This window comes from Formica exsecta, unplaced genomic scaffold (assembly GCF_003651465.1).
Source record: "Formica exsecta isolate Colony F162 unplaced genomic scaffold, ASM365146v1 scaffold175, whole genome shotgun sequence".
Lineage (NCBI taxonomy): Eukaryota > Metazoa > Arthropoda > Insecta > Hymenoptera > Formicidae > Formica > Formica exsecta.
This window is the reverse complement of record NW_021849067.1, coordinates 965,917-980,950: the sequence shown is the minus strand read 5'-3', so window position 1 is coordinate 980,950 and position 15,034 is coordinate 965,917. Positions and strand designations below refer to the sequence as shown.

The following is a 15,034-nucleotide window of genomic DNA, read 5'->3' as shown; positions in this document are numbered from 1 at the left end:
ATATATGTATGTATATAAAAATCTTGTCTCATTAATAAATATGTTTTACTTTCGTCTACTTTAGGATTAAAGTTAAATTAGCAAGTTTACCGTAACTCCGAGAGATTGCGTTCCTTGCTGGAAATAATGTCTTGGAGCTGCTTTCTTTCTCTATCGCGGTCACAGAGTAGTTCAGTGTGAATGATTTGAACTTCGTTCAATCGCATATTGAGAGCAGTGATCTGTTGATTCATTTTTTCCATTTGAAGATTTTGATCTTTTAATCTTGCTCTTTCCTCGAAAAGTTCTTGTTTTAATGTCTCGCTTATCTGTTTTTTCTGATCAAGCTCATCTTTGAGCAAATTGTAACGTCTCTGAGGTTCGATCAACTCGCTCTGAAAACTTGCTACTTGGCACTGCAAGAAAGATACAATTCTTTGGGAATCAGCTAATTTTTCTTCTAATATGTTCTTCTCCTCTTTTATCTTCTGATAACTTTCTTCCAGTTTTGCATATCTGTGCGAAAAAGTATTTAAAGTAAAAATTTCAGAAGAGATAGAACTTGTAGTCTGTTTGCTGTGCGTTACATCAACGCATCTTAGTGCTGTTTGCCTGACAAAGATTACCGTGAAATCTCGCAAAAAAAGTATATATTTTATATAATATATGCATTTTATAAGCATCACACACACATATCGACAAAGTAAAGTAATTATTTTGGTAACTCAGTGTTTTAATTAATTGTATAAAAATTATAGAAACTGATATGGATTTGGATAGTCGGTAGATGCGTGACAATTATAATGCTTTCCGTATACTAACGAATTCTCTCGTTACATCAACGCATCTTAGTGCTGTTTGCCTGACAAAGATTACCGTGAAATCTCGCAAAAAAAGTATATATTTTATATAATATATGCATTTTATAAGCATCACACACACATATCGACAAAGTAAAGTAATTATTTTGGTAACTCAGTGTTTTAATTAATTGTATAAAAATTATAGAAACTGATATGGATTTGGACATAGTCGGTAGATACGTGACAATTATAATGCTTTCCGTATACCAACGAATTCTCTAGTTTAAAAACTCTTTTTATATTTTTATATGTTTAAGAGATTAAAATGAAATAAAAATTATATTATCAAGCAACCTCAATATTTTCTGTTCTGCGTCGTCTAATTTACTCTTTAAAAGGCCTTGTTTTTCGCACAAGTCGTGCGACTCTCCTCTGCTTTTATGTAATTTGGTCTGGCAAACTTTGAAAGCTTGCATAATCTCTTTTAGCGTGTTTTTTAGAATATTCAGTTCGGTTCTGTGTTTATTATCACGCTCTTTGGATTCTCTTCTCAGATGATGCATCTCAATCTTGTTCCTCGATAGCAGATTTTCGTACGCTCGCGTAGTAGACACGAGTTTATCTCTTTGTAAGCTAATCTTCAACATGCTTTTGTGAATTTCTCTTTCATATTGTCGAATCTGTCAGATATAAAAAATAAAATTAAAAAATAAACTTGTGTAGTTTTTTCCAACAATCGATTATTGCAAACTTTTTTCAGCGTTATCAAAGAGCCGATTTAAGTTTCGTTTTCCAGCTACTTGAGAAACATTTTTAAGCTCGCGCTCAAATACCTGACAAGCTCCTAAATCTGTCTTGTAAATACTTATTCCTGTTAAATTATATTGTAAAAATTGGTTCATATAACAAATAATAAAGAGCCATAAGGCCTTTTAATATTTTATTAAATTTTAAGGTTTCTAGAGCTATAAATCTGCCATCGACTATTCACGTATATTACCTTTTAGGAAATCTGATAAATCTTGTAAAAAATTATCTTACGAATTACCATGCGAGTCATCCAATTTGACAATTTAATATTTAAATTTGTTACATAAAAAAAAATTTTATGTATATAACGCAAATTACATGAAGGATATCTTGCATGTATGTGATTAATATAAGATCGTTTTAGATCGAGTCCGATATTTAGAGATCACTTTCCTTTTTCGATGAAACCGTATCGATAAAAGAAATTTTAATTACATTTTTCGATTGAAATATTTTTGTAGAAATCTTTCGCTCGAAACCGATTGAAACTCAAAAACATATTTTTAATAAAACCATGAATTTTATCAATTTTACCTTAGAATTTGCCTCTTTTTTGTATTGCGAACGTTCATTATAATCGTTCTTCAAATCCTCGTAACTCTTCTGCCAGTTTTTCTTCGCTTCATCATGACTCTTCCGTAATTCGGCAATTTCCTTCGCTTTATCCAAATCAAACTTCTCCTTCTCCTCCTGCAATTGATTAATCTCAGTCTGCAGCAAGTTTAACTGTGCCCGCATATCATCCACCTCTGCGATTTTTATCGTGAGCTCACCGTTCAGCAGATCAATTATTGCGGTACGTTCCTGTAGCATTTTACCGAGATCGGCAATCTTGGCATCTGTCTCGATTGTCCTGTTGTTATCGTGATCTCTCGAGGAAATATTTACGCATGCGTTTGAATTGTTGTTATTGTCCTCCAATTCTGTATTTATTTTCGAGTTTATTTCTGAAGGATTAATTCGATCGTTAATCTTCACATCTGCAGATGCTTGTAGAATTTCAGTCTTGATTTTTTCTTTTTGATATGATATTAAATGCTTTTGTTCTGAATGAGCAATTTCAAGATCGCCGGTTGACATTGACATTATAAAGTCCTTTCCCATCGTCCCCATCGGAAATTTCATGAATTTTGCGTCGACAGATAAAGCAATTTCGGTGATGGAATATCTATGACGATTTTCTCGTAGCTGTTTTTTAATTGCGAGCGTGATGTCCTCGGGTATAGAGTTTCCATATAGAACAAGATTGGTAATAATCTTGTTCTCACATATTGCTTTTAATAACAGCCGTCCGCCTTGCAAGCCTAATATATTCCAGGACAAGTCGATGCTTTTCAATACCTTGTTCCGATGTATCATTTTACAAAGATGTTCAGCACAGTGTGACGATATTTGATTGTATCTGCATGAGATCAATATCATTGATTGTCGTTTTTTATGCTTTACTTGGTTGGTTTTCTGCATGGCTTGTATATTTCTTACAAAAAATAGTTTATTAGATAGAGAAATATAGACAGATAAGAAGAGGGAGACAGAGAGAGGTGTATGTACACGATACAATTTATCACAACCGATATCACACACACACACACACACACATTGTTTGATAAATAAAACATATTTCTCAAAGCACACTTTCAAATAAATTCTCTACAATTTATCGTTTAAAAACTCTTTTTATATTTTTATATGTTTAAGAGATTAAAATGAAATAAAAATTATATTATCAAGCAACCTCAATATTTTCTGTTCTGCGTCGTCTAATTTACTCTTTAAAAGGCCTTGTTTTTCGCACAAGTCGTGCGACTCTCCTCTGCTTTTATGTAATTTGGTCTGGCAAACTTTGAAAGCTTGCATAATCTCTTTTAGCGTGTTTTTTAGAATATTCAGTTCGGTTCTGTGTTTATTATCACGCTCTTTGGATTCTCTTCTCAGATGATGCATCTCAATCTTGTTCCTCGATAGCAGATTTTCGTACGCTCGCGTAGTAGACACGAGTTTATCTCTTTGTAAGCTAATCTTCAACATGCTTTTGTGAATTTCTCTTTCATATTGTCGAATCTGTCAGATATAAAAAATAAAATTAAAAAATAAACTTGTGTAGTTTTTTCCAACAATCGATTATTGCAAACTTTTTTCAGCGTTATCAAAGAGCCGATTTAAGTTTCGTTTTCCAGCTACTTGAGAAACATTTTTAAGCTCGCGCTCAAATACCTGACAAGCTCCTAAATCTGTCTTGTAAATACTTATTCCTGTTAAATTATATTGTAAAAATTGGTTCATATAACAAATAATAAAGAGCCATAAGGCCTTTTAATATTTTATTAAATTTTAAGGTTTCTAGAGCTATAAATCTGCCATCGACTATTCACGTATATTACCTTTTAGGAAATCTGATAAATCTTGTAAAAAATTATCTTACGAATTACCATGCGAGTCATCCAATTTGACAATTTAATATTTAAATTTGTTACATAAAAAAAAATTTTATGTATATAACGCAAATTACATGAAGGATATCTTGCATGTATGTGATTAATATAAGATCGTTTTAGATCGAGTCCGATATTTAGAGATCACTTTCCTTTTTCGATGAAACCGTATCGATAAAAGGAATTTTAATTACATTTTTCGATTGAAATATTTTTGTAGAAATCTTTCGCTCGAAACCGATTGAAACTCAAAAACATATTTTTAATAAAACCATGAATTTTATCAATTTTACCTTAGAATTTGCCTCTTTTTTGTATTGCGAACGTTCATTATAATCGTTCTTCAAATCCTCGTAACTCTTCTGCCAGTTTTTCTTCGCTTCATCATGACTCTTCCGTAATTCGGCAATTTCCTTCGCTTTATCCAAATCAAACTTCTCCTTCTCCTCCTGCAATTGATTAATCTCAGTCTGCAGCAAGTTTAACTGTGCCCGCATATCATCCACCTCTGCGATTTTTATCGTGAGCTCACCGTTCAGCAGATCAATTATTGCGGTACGTTCCTGTAGCATTTTACCGAGATCGGCAATCTTGGCATCTGTCTCGATTGTCCTGTTGTTATCGTGATCTCTCGAGGAAATATTTACGCATGCGTTTGAATTGTTGTTATTGTCCTCCAATTCTGTATTTATTTTCGAGTTTATTTCTGAAGGATTAATTCGATCGTTAATCTTCACATCTGCAGATGCTTGTAGAATTTCAGTCTTGATTTTTTCTTTTTGATATGATATTAAATGCTTTTGTTCTGAATGAGCAATTTCAAGATCGCCGGTTGACATTGACATTATAAAGTCCTTTCCCATCGTCCCCATCGGAAATTTCATGAATTTTGCGTCGACAGATAAAGCAATTTCGGTGATGGAATATCTATGACGATTTTCTCGTAGCTGTTTTTTAATTGCGAGCGTGATGTCCTCGGGTATAGAGTTTCCATATAGAACAAGATTGGTAATAATCTTGTTCTCACATATTGCTTTTAATAACAGCCGTCCGCCTTGCAAGCCTAATATATTCCAGGACAAGTCGATGCTTTTCAATACCTTGTTCCGATGTATCATTTTACAAAGATGTTCAGCACAGTGTGACGATATTTGATTGTATCTGCATGAGATCAATATCATTGATTGTCGTTTTTTATGCTTTACTTGGTTGGTTTTCTGCATGGCTTGTATATTTCTTACAAAAAATAGTTTATTAGATAGAGAAATATAGACAGATAAGAAGAGGGAGACAGAGAGAGGTGTATGTACACGATTCAATTTATCACAACTGATATCATTGTTTGATAAATAAAACATATTTCTCAAAGCACACTTTCAAATAAATTCTCTACAATTTATCGTTACTAATGTGTATTTTTTACAAACTAATGATTTACCAAGAGATATATATTTTAAGTTGAGTATAACTTTCTTAATACAAATTCGAGAATAAATATTTAAAAGATACAAAAATAAAAACTTGACATTTGACATGACTAGTAAAAGATCCACGAGTGAAATTTAGATAAGTACTAAAATTTACATATGTCTTTATTACATAGGTCCACATAATAGATTTCTTTGTTTTTATTGTACTTCATTTGTACACACTATACTTGCTTTTACTTTCTAAAGTAATATAAACCAAATATTAGATATAGACCTGTAATTCCAAGTGCAAAAAACAGAAAAAACATAGCTAAAACGAATATATGTCAATATTACCTAAGATCAAGTTGCTCAATGTTGTGATTTCTAGTTAAACCATCGCAGAAAGAAGCAAATGAATCTATATGCAATCCTATGCTATTCCATTCTATATGTAATTGTTTGAGCGTGTTGTTGTATGCAAGAACCCGTCCTAACTGGGCAACGGAAGGCCCATTCACATTATTGCCCTTTAACTTTAGAGTTGTTACAGCAGTGCCCTCGCAGAATGCATTCAGGATACTGTCAAGACCCTTAGGTAGCAACATGCAGTCACTTATATCAAGTGTTTTGATCTTAGAGCTGGATACTAATGTCTGCGCTATAATCTTGCAAACTGGTATTATTATTGATAGGCAAGACAATCGTAACTCCCCGGTGATACTGTGAAAGATGAATTGTATGAATTCCTATTACAAATTTTTGTTATAATTATGCCCAAAATTAGATGAGCAAATATCTTTTCCGCAAATATTATAAGCAAGAAATAATAGAGCATACTCATGCTCAGAAATTTCTAAATTTTTGACTTTAATAAAATATAATAAAATTGATGCCTAATTGGTAAAACTTATTACAGTAAAGTCGCATGCAAAAATAAAAAACAATAGATACAGGTACAAGTATAAAAATATGTACCTGCTAACTTTAATCGCATCCGAAATTTCAGGAATCGAGAAAATTCTACGTTTCTCGCACAAGCGAACAAAGAATTCATAATCTCGTAACATTTCTTATTTATCGCTCTTTTATTTTTATCGGCCAATCCTGATATAAAAATCGTGTATCGATTGCGAAAATGCTCCAATATGCTCTCAAAGATTCCTATGTTTATGCGGTGTGGTAACAACACATAATTTATGTAAAAACATAAACTTTCCTATATACTTGCTAAATATTACCCTCATATTGCGATTACTTTATGTATTATTATTTATGAGACGGCATATATATAAATTTCTCGACAAGAAAAATTTATATGTTTCTTTTCACATATTGTAATTAATAATAACGCAAGTTTTAACGAAACAGAATAGAAAATACGTTTTAACCCTAAAGGCTGGTTTATACAGGCCGTAACTGTTAATTTATGCCGGAACCGTTAAAGCTTGTGATTATGCGCTTATGCAAAAGTGTGTGCTCCCCGCTTAAGAATGAAATGATACCGTGAGGGCCACCGCACAAGCTTTTCCGTAATGCATTACGTTACGTTAAGTAAATTAATAATTTATAACGTACGTTATAAAAATTAATATTTTATAATTTTCCGTTCCGCTTTTCCGCTTAAAATATGCTCTATGTAATATAAGGCAATCAAAACAGACGGAACAAAACGCGGAAATCTAGTTACTCTATCTTATTCTCTTTCGCGCTTCATGTAATGCACCCTTATGCCCATATCAGACTACGCATTGAAGATTGAGATTGAAGATCGAAGATTGAAATTTGACCAATCAGGACAAAAAAATTTTAGTCCCTTTTGTTTTGATTAGTCAAATTTCAATCTTTAATCTTCAATCTTCAATTTTCAATGCGTAATCTGATACGGGCATAAGGGTAAGGCCGATATTACATTTGTCGTACGACAAACTTTTTAAGCATACTGATTGGCTGCAAAATAGAAAATTTCTTGAGTCTCTAGAAATTAGCTAATCAATGCGCTTAAAAAGTTTGTCGTACGACAAATGTAATATCGGCCTAAGGATGATATTATATTTATCGTACGATAAACTTTTTAAGCATACTGATTGGCTGCAAAATAGAAAATTTCTTGAGTCTCTAGAAATTAGCTAATTAATGCGCTTAAGTGCCGGTCTACAATAGGCGATTTAAGCCCTAAGCCTTAAGAAATTGTTCAATCACAATCGAGTGATGAGGAGAATACTCGACTGTGATTAGTCAATTTCTTAGGCCCAGTTCCACAACTTACTTTAACCGAAGTTTAACTTGTTAATGGAAAATTCACATTACGTCTAAAAACTTTAACGGTTCCGGCATAAATTAACAGTTACGGCCTGCATAAACCAGCCTTTAAAACTTTAACGGTTCCGGCATAAATTAACAGTTACGGCCTGCATAAACCAGCCTTTAAACTCCGGATAAAGTAAGTTGTGGAATCGGGCCTTAAGGCTTTCTAAAAGTAAGAACCAATCACATTCGATTGCTACTAAGCGGTTTTCTCTGCTGAACGCGGCCAATGGCGCGTTCCACTTAACGACCGCAACGCTCGCAAACATCATCTGTCTTTATTTAACTTTCGGTGAACAATAAAGCGGGGGCACACACTTTTGCATAAGCGCAGAATCATAAACATAAGGAAATTGATTGGTCAATTTCGTTATGCATAAAGCCCGTTCTACATTGATCGATTGCGTTTGTGATTGTGATTTGCTACGCTCCAATCATACTTGCAATTGGTGCTTTCCGATTGGCTGAGGCAATTGCAATCGCAGCCGCGAGCTGCTAGTATGATTCGGGCTTCCGGCACTAACGGTTCCGGCATAAATTAACAGTTACGGCCTGCATAAACCAGTCTTTAAACTCCGGATAAAGTAAGTTGTGGAATCGGGCCTTAAGTGGCGGTCTACAATAGGTGATTTAAGCCCTAAGCCTTAAGAAATTGACTAATCACAGTCGAGTATTCTTCTCATACTTGATTGTGATTCGTCAATTTCTTAAGGTATAGGGCTTATTAAAGTTTAACACTAGGATTACAATGCTTTTGTTCATAATGCCATTATTTAACGTTAATCTCTCTTTTCTGTCAATGGCCGCGTTCAGCAGAGAAAGCGCTCAGTTATCGTCTTGTCAACACTTTACAGATTCTAGGCTGAAATTAGATTCTGCGCAATTTTCTACGCAGACGCTCGACGCTGCCATGTAAAGGCACCTTCACACGTCTCAAAGTCTGAGCATACTTTGCGCATGCGCACTACAATTATAAAATAAACTTATTTTGCACGTAATTAAAAAATTTATCAATTCACAAATGTAACATTGGTATATTTGTAAATCACAAACGATTTCCTGTCGATTACAGTTATCAGTTATCATAAAATTGTTTATTACTAAAAAGTATCGGCTGACATCATGACTAAACTAAAATTGTTAATTACAAAAAACCTAATTTGTCACAAACGTTAAAAACAGACTCACAATCAATCACAAACAATTTACAAACGAAATACACTCAAAAAAGTTAAAAATAATCATATTTAATAATTTCTGCCGGTTAGCTTCATGTAGGTCTTTCCTCTAAATCACCTATTGTGGACCGGCATTAAAAAGTTTGTCGTACGACAAATGTAATATCACTTAAAGCCCGAATCACTCTAGCGGCTCCCTCTTCTTCTTCTTCTTCTTCAGTTGAATGGCTCCGGGCCCGATTGTACTGGCCCACTCAGCCAAGTCGATGTAAAGTCGATGTATAGGTCTTTCCTCATTTGCTCATTGGGCCTATGACTGTAGGTGTCTGCTAGCGTTTGCGCTACTACGCATGCGTGGAATTTATATATACCTCCTCCAACCTCCAATTCGCAACTTTGCTGACATCAGGATTGGTATCAAGACGCATGCGTAGTGTCGCCTTACGTGGCATCGGGCATCGGTAATCGGCAGCAGTTGGGAGTTGGAATTTGCAGTTTCGTTGACATACATTTCTTGGAACGTTTTCGCGTATTTCGATAATATCAAGTTTTGTTATGATTCAAACACATTTTATGATATAACGCAAGTATATATTATGTAATTTACGATTAGGAAAAACTTTCGATTAGTGCGTTTTGTATATACGTAATGTTTTCAGAATTTACAACGTCGCACACATACGCTTTTATTATTTCTAATATTTCATGTCTTTCAACGCATATTTTTAATTTTATTTAAATAAAAACCTTATATTACCCAAGCATGCATTATCCACGCTATTATATTATTATTTTTTCATATAGGTTATCTCTTTTTTCGAAACACTTTCTGTAATTGTTTTAGTTTATTTTATTCATATACATTGTATGTAAGCGCGCGTGCGTTTCCGTAAGTTAATTTTGATTAATTGTAATCGCAATAATAAAGTCTCTATGCATATTGGAATATACTTAATCTTTGCGATTACTATGTCCATATTACTTTTATATATAAACTGAATGACCTGTAATAATCTTATCGTTAGCGCACTCTTAATTTATCTTTAATTTGCATTTGTAATAAACTTTGTTATAACAGATGCAGCATATTCAGGAGATAGGCAGGCAGCATTCGTATGGTAAGTAAGTTATCATAGTTATGGTGTAAGTTTAAGAGGCATAAGTGCCTCTGATAAATAATCAGCAAAACTTCTCACGACCAATTGTAGGCCAACAATCTGTCAATCACTCCCAAATGACAAATCCTCCAGTGACAGGAGCTCCTAGTTCGCAAGTGTCACCATCTTTATCGATGGGTTCTCATGGACATGGGCAATCTTCTGCAGATTATCAAACTCAAGTGGCCCCCAATCCCCCAAATGTTAGCCTATCTCAATCTGGAATAGGGCTATATAATTCTGCACTGCCGTCACAAACCATAGCGAGCATGACAGGCTTTGCAAATCCAACAGGCTTATCGCAATTTGAACCAAGACAGTTTGCTCCTCCTCTTTCCACAATGGGGCAATTTGTAGCGAGTCCTCCAGGCACTAGCCTTCCCCAAGTTCGACAAAAGCAATACTTACAAACTGCACCTCCGATGCCAGGCCAGACCATAGCAAATCCTACAGGTCTAGGCCTACCGCAGTCTGGACAAAGACAATATGGCTCTACTGCGCCTCCATTGCCAGGGCAGACTTTATCCACTTCTTTAGGAATGAATCGTGCGTCGTCTGCTACTACTTCGAGTTATCAACAACCAACGTACCAGCAGCCAGGATATCATAATCAGATGGTACAACTGTGATTAAAAATTATTCTATTTTAAGATTAGATCAGATTGTTGATTATATAGAAGAAATAAAAGAGAAATGCAACACAATTGTTCTCTTTTCACAGGATATGTATAATAATCAAAGAAGTCTGTATCAAAGCGGAGTACCTAATGCTACAGGATATCAATCAGGATTACAGCCCCAGCAAGCTAGGCGACTCGATCCAGAACAAATGCCGAGCCCAGTACGAGTTTAAAAGCTTTGCCAATCCAATTTATTTGCCGATATTATCATTTTGTATCCCAATATAAATCTAAATACATTTGTTATATGCAGATTCAAGTAATGCAGGATGATCAAAATATGAGAGGTGGAGTGTTTATAACGAATCAGAGAGGTCTGGTACCACCTCTGGTAACGACAAAGTTTGTAACTCAGGATCAAGGAAATGCATCCCCTAGATATATAAGATCCACGATGTATACTGTCCCTACTACTGCTGATATTATAAAACAGGTATACATATATATTATAATATTATAAATCGAGAAAACTTGTAATTCAAGTATTTTATTCTACATATTACGCATCCACATCTTTTATAGACCAATGTTCCCTTTGGGCTTGTAATAAGTCCAATGGCTCGTATCGTTCAAGGAGAATGTGAACCGCCAATTGTGGATATGGGTGAAATTGGGCCGGTACGTTGCGTGCGTTGTAAAGCGTATATGTGTCCGTTTATGCAATTTATCGATGCCGGCCGAAGATTTCAATGCATATTCTGCAAAGCCACTACAGAAGGTAATAAACGGATATTAACGCATTTTTCAATAAGGATTTGCAAAGATCTTTGCACCAATCACTTATCACTTATTTATGCCTCTATTTTCTCTTTGTGTGTTTAGTTCCAAACGAATACTTTCAACACTTGGATCATACAGGTCAACGCTTAGATCGCTACGAAAGACCAGAGTTAATGTTGGGTACATTTGAATATATAGCTACAAAGGATTATTGCAGGGTAATGTATCACATTATTAAAACTAACTTCATAATAATGAATAATAACAGATTTATACATTTGCGCATAATTTATTTGGTAAAATTGCTCTTTCAAGCTTTTCTTTTCACATAGAATAATTTGTAAATATGTTATATACTTTAGAAAATTGGAGAAATCACGAAATAAGAATTGAGATTATTTATTCACATCTGTTAGAATTATATTAGATTTATATGTATATTGATCACTATATGTTTCTTTCTTCTCCATACAGGACAATGTTTTTCCAAAATCACCAGCCATTGTGTTCGTAATTGACGTTTCATATAATACAATTAAATCTGGTTTAGTAAGCTTACTATGTACAAAAATGAAGTCTATAATAAAAAATCTACCTATTGATGCTGGAAAAACCAAAAGTAACATGAAAGTTGGTTTTATAACATATAATAATACCGTACATTTCTATAACATTAATTCTTGTCTTGCTCAACCACAAATGATGGTTGTTGGAGATATTCAAGATGTATTTATGCCGCTTTTGGATGGATTTCTATGCGACGTCGAAGAGAGCGAAACAGTTATCGACAGTCTTATGGCACAGATTCCACAAATGTTTGCGGACACTCGAGAAACAGAAACGATTCTAGCTCCTGCCATACAAGCCGGATTAGAATCATTAAAGGTACGTATAAATAGAGAGGATAGTTTTATATACACTTTGTGTGCGAAAGGAAAAAGAAAGAAACATCTATAATACATAATATATATGAAATTTTGTTTCTCTTGTCAATGATTTTTTAAATAAGTTGGTTAGTTCAGTAAAAGAGCTCTTACATAGATTTGCTTATGATTGTAGGCATCTGAATGTTCTGGTAAATTATTAATATTCCATTCATCTTTACCAATTGCTGAAGCACCTGGAAAATTGAAAAACCGTGATGATCGTAAAGTACTCGGTACAGATAAAGAAAAAACAGTGTTAAGTAATAGTCTCGCGATAACGTAGCTGTATTGTTCATTATTCACCATGATTGCCATATTGTTGTAAAATTAGCTTAATTATATAGACAGCCGGTGTGTGTGTGTGTGTGTATATATATATATATATATATAATTATACATATTACAGTACCACAAAACAATGTCTATAATAATTTGGGTCAAGAATGTGTTGGTGCAGGTTGCAGTGTAGATCTGTTTATCTTTAACAATTCATATGTAGATGTGGCAACAATTGGTCAAATTTGTCGACTCACTGGAGGAGAGATTTATAAATACACTTACTTTCAAGTAAGCACTTGTAATAAAAATACATGTAAGGAATAATTAGATTAAATTAGACTTTACATATATGTGTGTGTGCATATTTACTTATTTTTATGTAAGATTACATTGAAGAATATAAACTTTTTGTTGCAGGCTGATATTGATGGTGAAAGATTAATTTCAGATGTAATTAATAATATTAGTAGACCAATCGCTTTTGATGCTGTTATGCGGGTACGTACATCTACAGGTGTTAGGGCGACCGATTTTTATGGGCACTACTTTATGTCCAATACAACTGATATGGAATTAGCCAGCATAGATTGCGACAAGGTAGTCAATTATACAATAATACGTTATATAATTAATAGCTAATATATTATAATTACAGAATTATAATATTAGAATTTTTAGGTAGGGTATTAAAGAATAAAGAGTTATCTATTAATGTAGTCATGCGTGCTATATTTTATTTAATTAACTTGATTTGTAATTTACAAGGCTATTGGAATAGAAGTTAAACATGACGACAAACTGACCGATGACGAAGGTGTATACATTCAAGTAGCTTTGCTGTATACTTCTTGCGGTGGTACAAGAAAATTACGAATCATAAATCTGAGTCTGAAAACTTCGTCGCAAATGGTCGAACTATATCGCGCGTGCGATTTAGACGCCATTATAAATTACTTTTCCAAGCAAAGTAAGATATGTTCTTGATATATAATAGTGTAAGAATAATATTTTGTTTAAAATAATATAATACACATGTGTGTGTAATTATTGTACTTAGATGTATTTAAATTACTGGAATCCACTCCAAAAACGGTAAAAGATAACTTGATAGCGAGATGCGCAAATATGCTGGCTATATATCGAAAGCACTGTGCGACACCATCTAGTGCTGGGCAATTAATATTACCGGAATGTATGAAATTACTCCCACTTTACATTAATTGTTTATTGAAAAGCGACGCTTTGTCAGGAGGTAAATATACACACACATTTAATCAATGTAGTGTATTTATAAGATAAAGTTTATATCAAGTGTTATTTTTTGTTTTTTTTTTTTTTTTTTTTTTTTTTTTTTAGGAGCTGATATGACCATCGACGATCGATCTTATGTCATGCAAACAGTTGCAACGATGCCTATTTCCATATCCATTGCATACACTTATCCTAGATTATTTCCGTTGCACGACGTTGATCCTCAAGACACAGAATTACCACCAATGTTGCGCTGCTCTATTGACAAATTTTCAGACGATGGCGCGTATCTACTTGGTAATATCAAAGTTTATATACTTTTCAATCATATATAACTCGGAGAGATTGCTGAAATTATTTTAACTAGCAATAATTGTTACATATTATTCTTTAATAGACGTGAAAAATAATCGATATCGATATTATTTTATGCATTTAGTGTGATTTGTTTTATGTTTAGAAAATACTATCCATATATTCTTATGGTTGGGTATAGCGCTTTCCTCCCAATGGGTACAGAATGTCTTTGGTGTGCCTTCAGTGGTCCAAGTCGATACTGACTGCGCTGCATTGCCAATATTAGACACTCCTTTAAATAATAGAATTACGAATATTATCAATCGAATACATGCTGAAAGGCATCGCTGTATGAAAGTAAGCTGTTTAATGTAATGCATGAAAACATATTGCGCTAGAGTATAATATAATCTGTTGTTTTTCATTTTTAGTTAACAATAGTGAGACAACGTGAGAAACTGGAAATGGTGTTACGACATTTTTTAGTTGAAGATAGAGGAAATGATGGAAGCCCTAGCTATGTCGATTTCCTATGCCACATGCACAAAGAAATAAGAACACTTCTTAGTCAATAAATAATTTTTTAAATAATCAGTTACCTTGTATTCGAATTCCAGCTCTTTTGTAGCAATGATTTGTTAGCCACTTGTTTTAAAAGGAATTCAATCGAGGTTTTGTATTCAATCATTGTATTTTTATTTGTGTATTTGCTTGAGATTGAAAAAAACTACACACACACATACACATATACATACATATATACATACACACATACTATACACACTACATATATATATATATATATA

At 33.6% G+C, this 15,034-nt stretch overlaps 3 protein-coding genes across 5 annotated transcripts in view; 1 reads left to right on the top strand and 2 right to left on the bottom strand.

The window, feature by feature from the left end:
* The window catches only part of LOC115233431 (leucine-rich repeat-containing protein 45-like), a 5,828-nt gene extending 2,687 nt beyond the window's left edge, over positions 1-3,141 (bottom strand). Inside the window, exons 1-3 of the mRNA XM_029803844.1 lie at positions 2,127-3,141; positions 1,137-1,462; positions 91-495 (exon numbers count right to left, since the gene is read on the bottom strand). Of these exons, the coding sequence (XP_029659704.1) occupies positions 91-495; positions 1,137-1,462; positions 2,127-3,056 (1,661 nt within the window). The 5' untranslated portion in view covers positions 3,057-3,141. The remainder of the gene's footprint in view (positions 1-90; positions 496-1,136; positions 1,463-2,126) is intronic.
* Positions 3,142-3,266: 125 nt separating this feature from the next.
* On the bottom strand, positions 3,267-8,538 carry LOC115233464 (leucine-rich repeat-containing protein 45-like). 2 transcript variants are annotated; one of them, XM_029803906.1, is made up of 5 exons: positions 8,471-8,538; positions 6,412-6,880; positions 5,791-6,156; positions 4,318-5,260; positions 3,267-3,653 (listed from the first exon to the last, which is right to left on the bottom strand). In XM_029803906.1, the coding sequence occupies exons 2-5, from the start codon at positions 6,501-6,503 to the stop codon at positions 3,294-3,296; spliced, it is 1,761 nt and encodes a 586-aa protein (XP_029659766.1). In that variant the 5' UTR covers positions 6,504-6,880; positions 8,471-8,538; the 3' UTR covers positions 3,267-3,293. The 2 variants fall into 2 exon arrangements, with proteins under 2 accessions (XP_029659766.1, XP_029659767.1); XM_029803907.1 differs by having other exon boundaries at positions 4,318-5,185.
* Positions 8,539-9,332: 794 nt separating this feature from the next.
* LOC115233465 (protein transport protein Sec24C) lies at positions 9,333-14,819 on the top strand. Of its 2 annotated transcripts, XM_029803908.1 has the most exons (16): positions 9,333-9,501; positions 9,997-10,036; positions 10,127-10,692; positions 10,797-10,916; positions 11,009-11,188; positions 11,278-11,473; positions 11,578-11,693; positions 11,950-12,360; positions 12,535-12,661; positions 12,808-12,968; positions 13,098-13,277; positions 13,446-13,647; positions 13,738-13,932; positions 14,037-14,228; positions 14,392-14,585; positions 14,660-14,819. In XM_029803908.1, exons 2-16 carry the CDS (start codon positions 9,997-9,999, stop codon positions 14,801-14,803), a joined length of 3,024 nt encoding a protein of 1,007 aa, XP_029659768.1. In that variant the 5' UTR covers positions 9,333-9,501; the 3' UTR covers positions 14,804-14,819. The 2 variants fall into 2 exon arrangements, with proteins under 2 accessions (XP_029659768.1, XP_029659769.1); XM_029803909.1 differs by lacking the exon at positions 9,333-9,501 and having other exon boundaries at positions 9,991-10,040; positions 14,660-14,803.
* The last annotated feature ends 215 nt before the right edge of the window (positions 14,820-15,034 follow it).

What these genes read in the sequence shown, in the direction of transcription:
- LOC115233464 (XM_029803906.1), bottom strand. Translation starts at nt 6,503, where the DNA reads ATGTTACGAGATTATGAATTCTTTGTTCGCTTGTGCGAGAAACGTAGA. An exon ending in GATGCGATTAAAGTTAGCAG is followed by an intron (nt 6,157 to 6,411) that starts GTACATATTTTT and finishes CATCTTTCACAG; the next exon opens with TATCACCGGGGAGTTACGAT. An exon ending in ATTGAGCAACTTGATCTTAG is followed by an intron (nt 5,261 to 5,790) that starts GTAATATTGACA and finishes ATTTTTTGTAAG; the next exon opens with AAATATACAAGCCATGCAGA.
- LOC115233465 (XM_029803908.1), top strand. Translation starts at nt 9,997, where the DNA reads ATGCAGCATATTCAGGAGATAGGCAGGCAGCATTCGTATG. An exon ending in CAGAACAAATGCCGAGCCCA is followed by an intron (nt 10,917 to 11,008) that starts GTACGAGTTTAA and finishes TGTTATATGCAG; the next exon opens with ATTCAAGTAATGCAGGATGA. An exon ending in CTACAAAGGATTATTGCAGG is followed by an intron (nt 11,694 to 11,949) that starts GTAATGTATCAC and finishes TTCTCCATACAG; the next exon opens with GACAATGTTTTTCCAAAATC.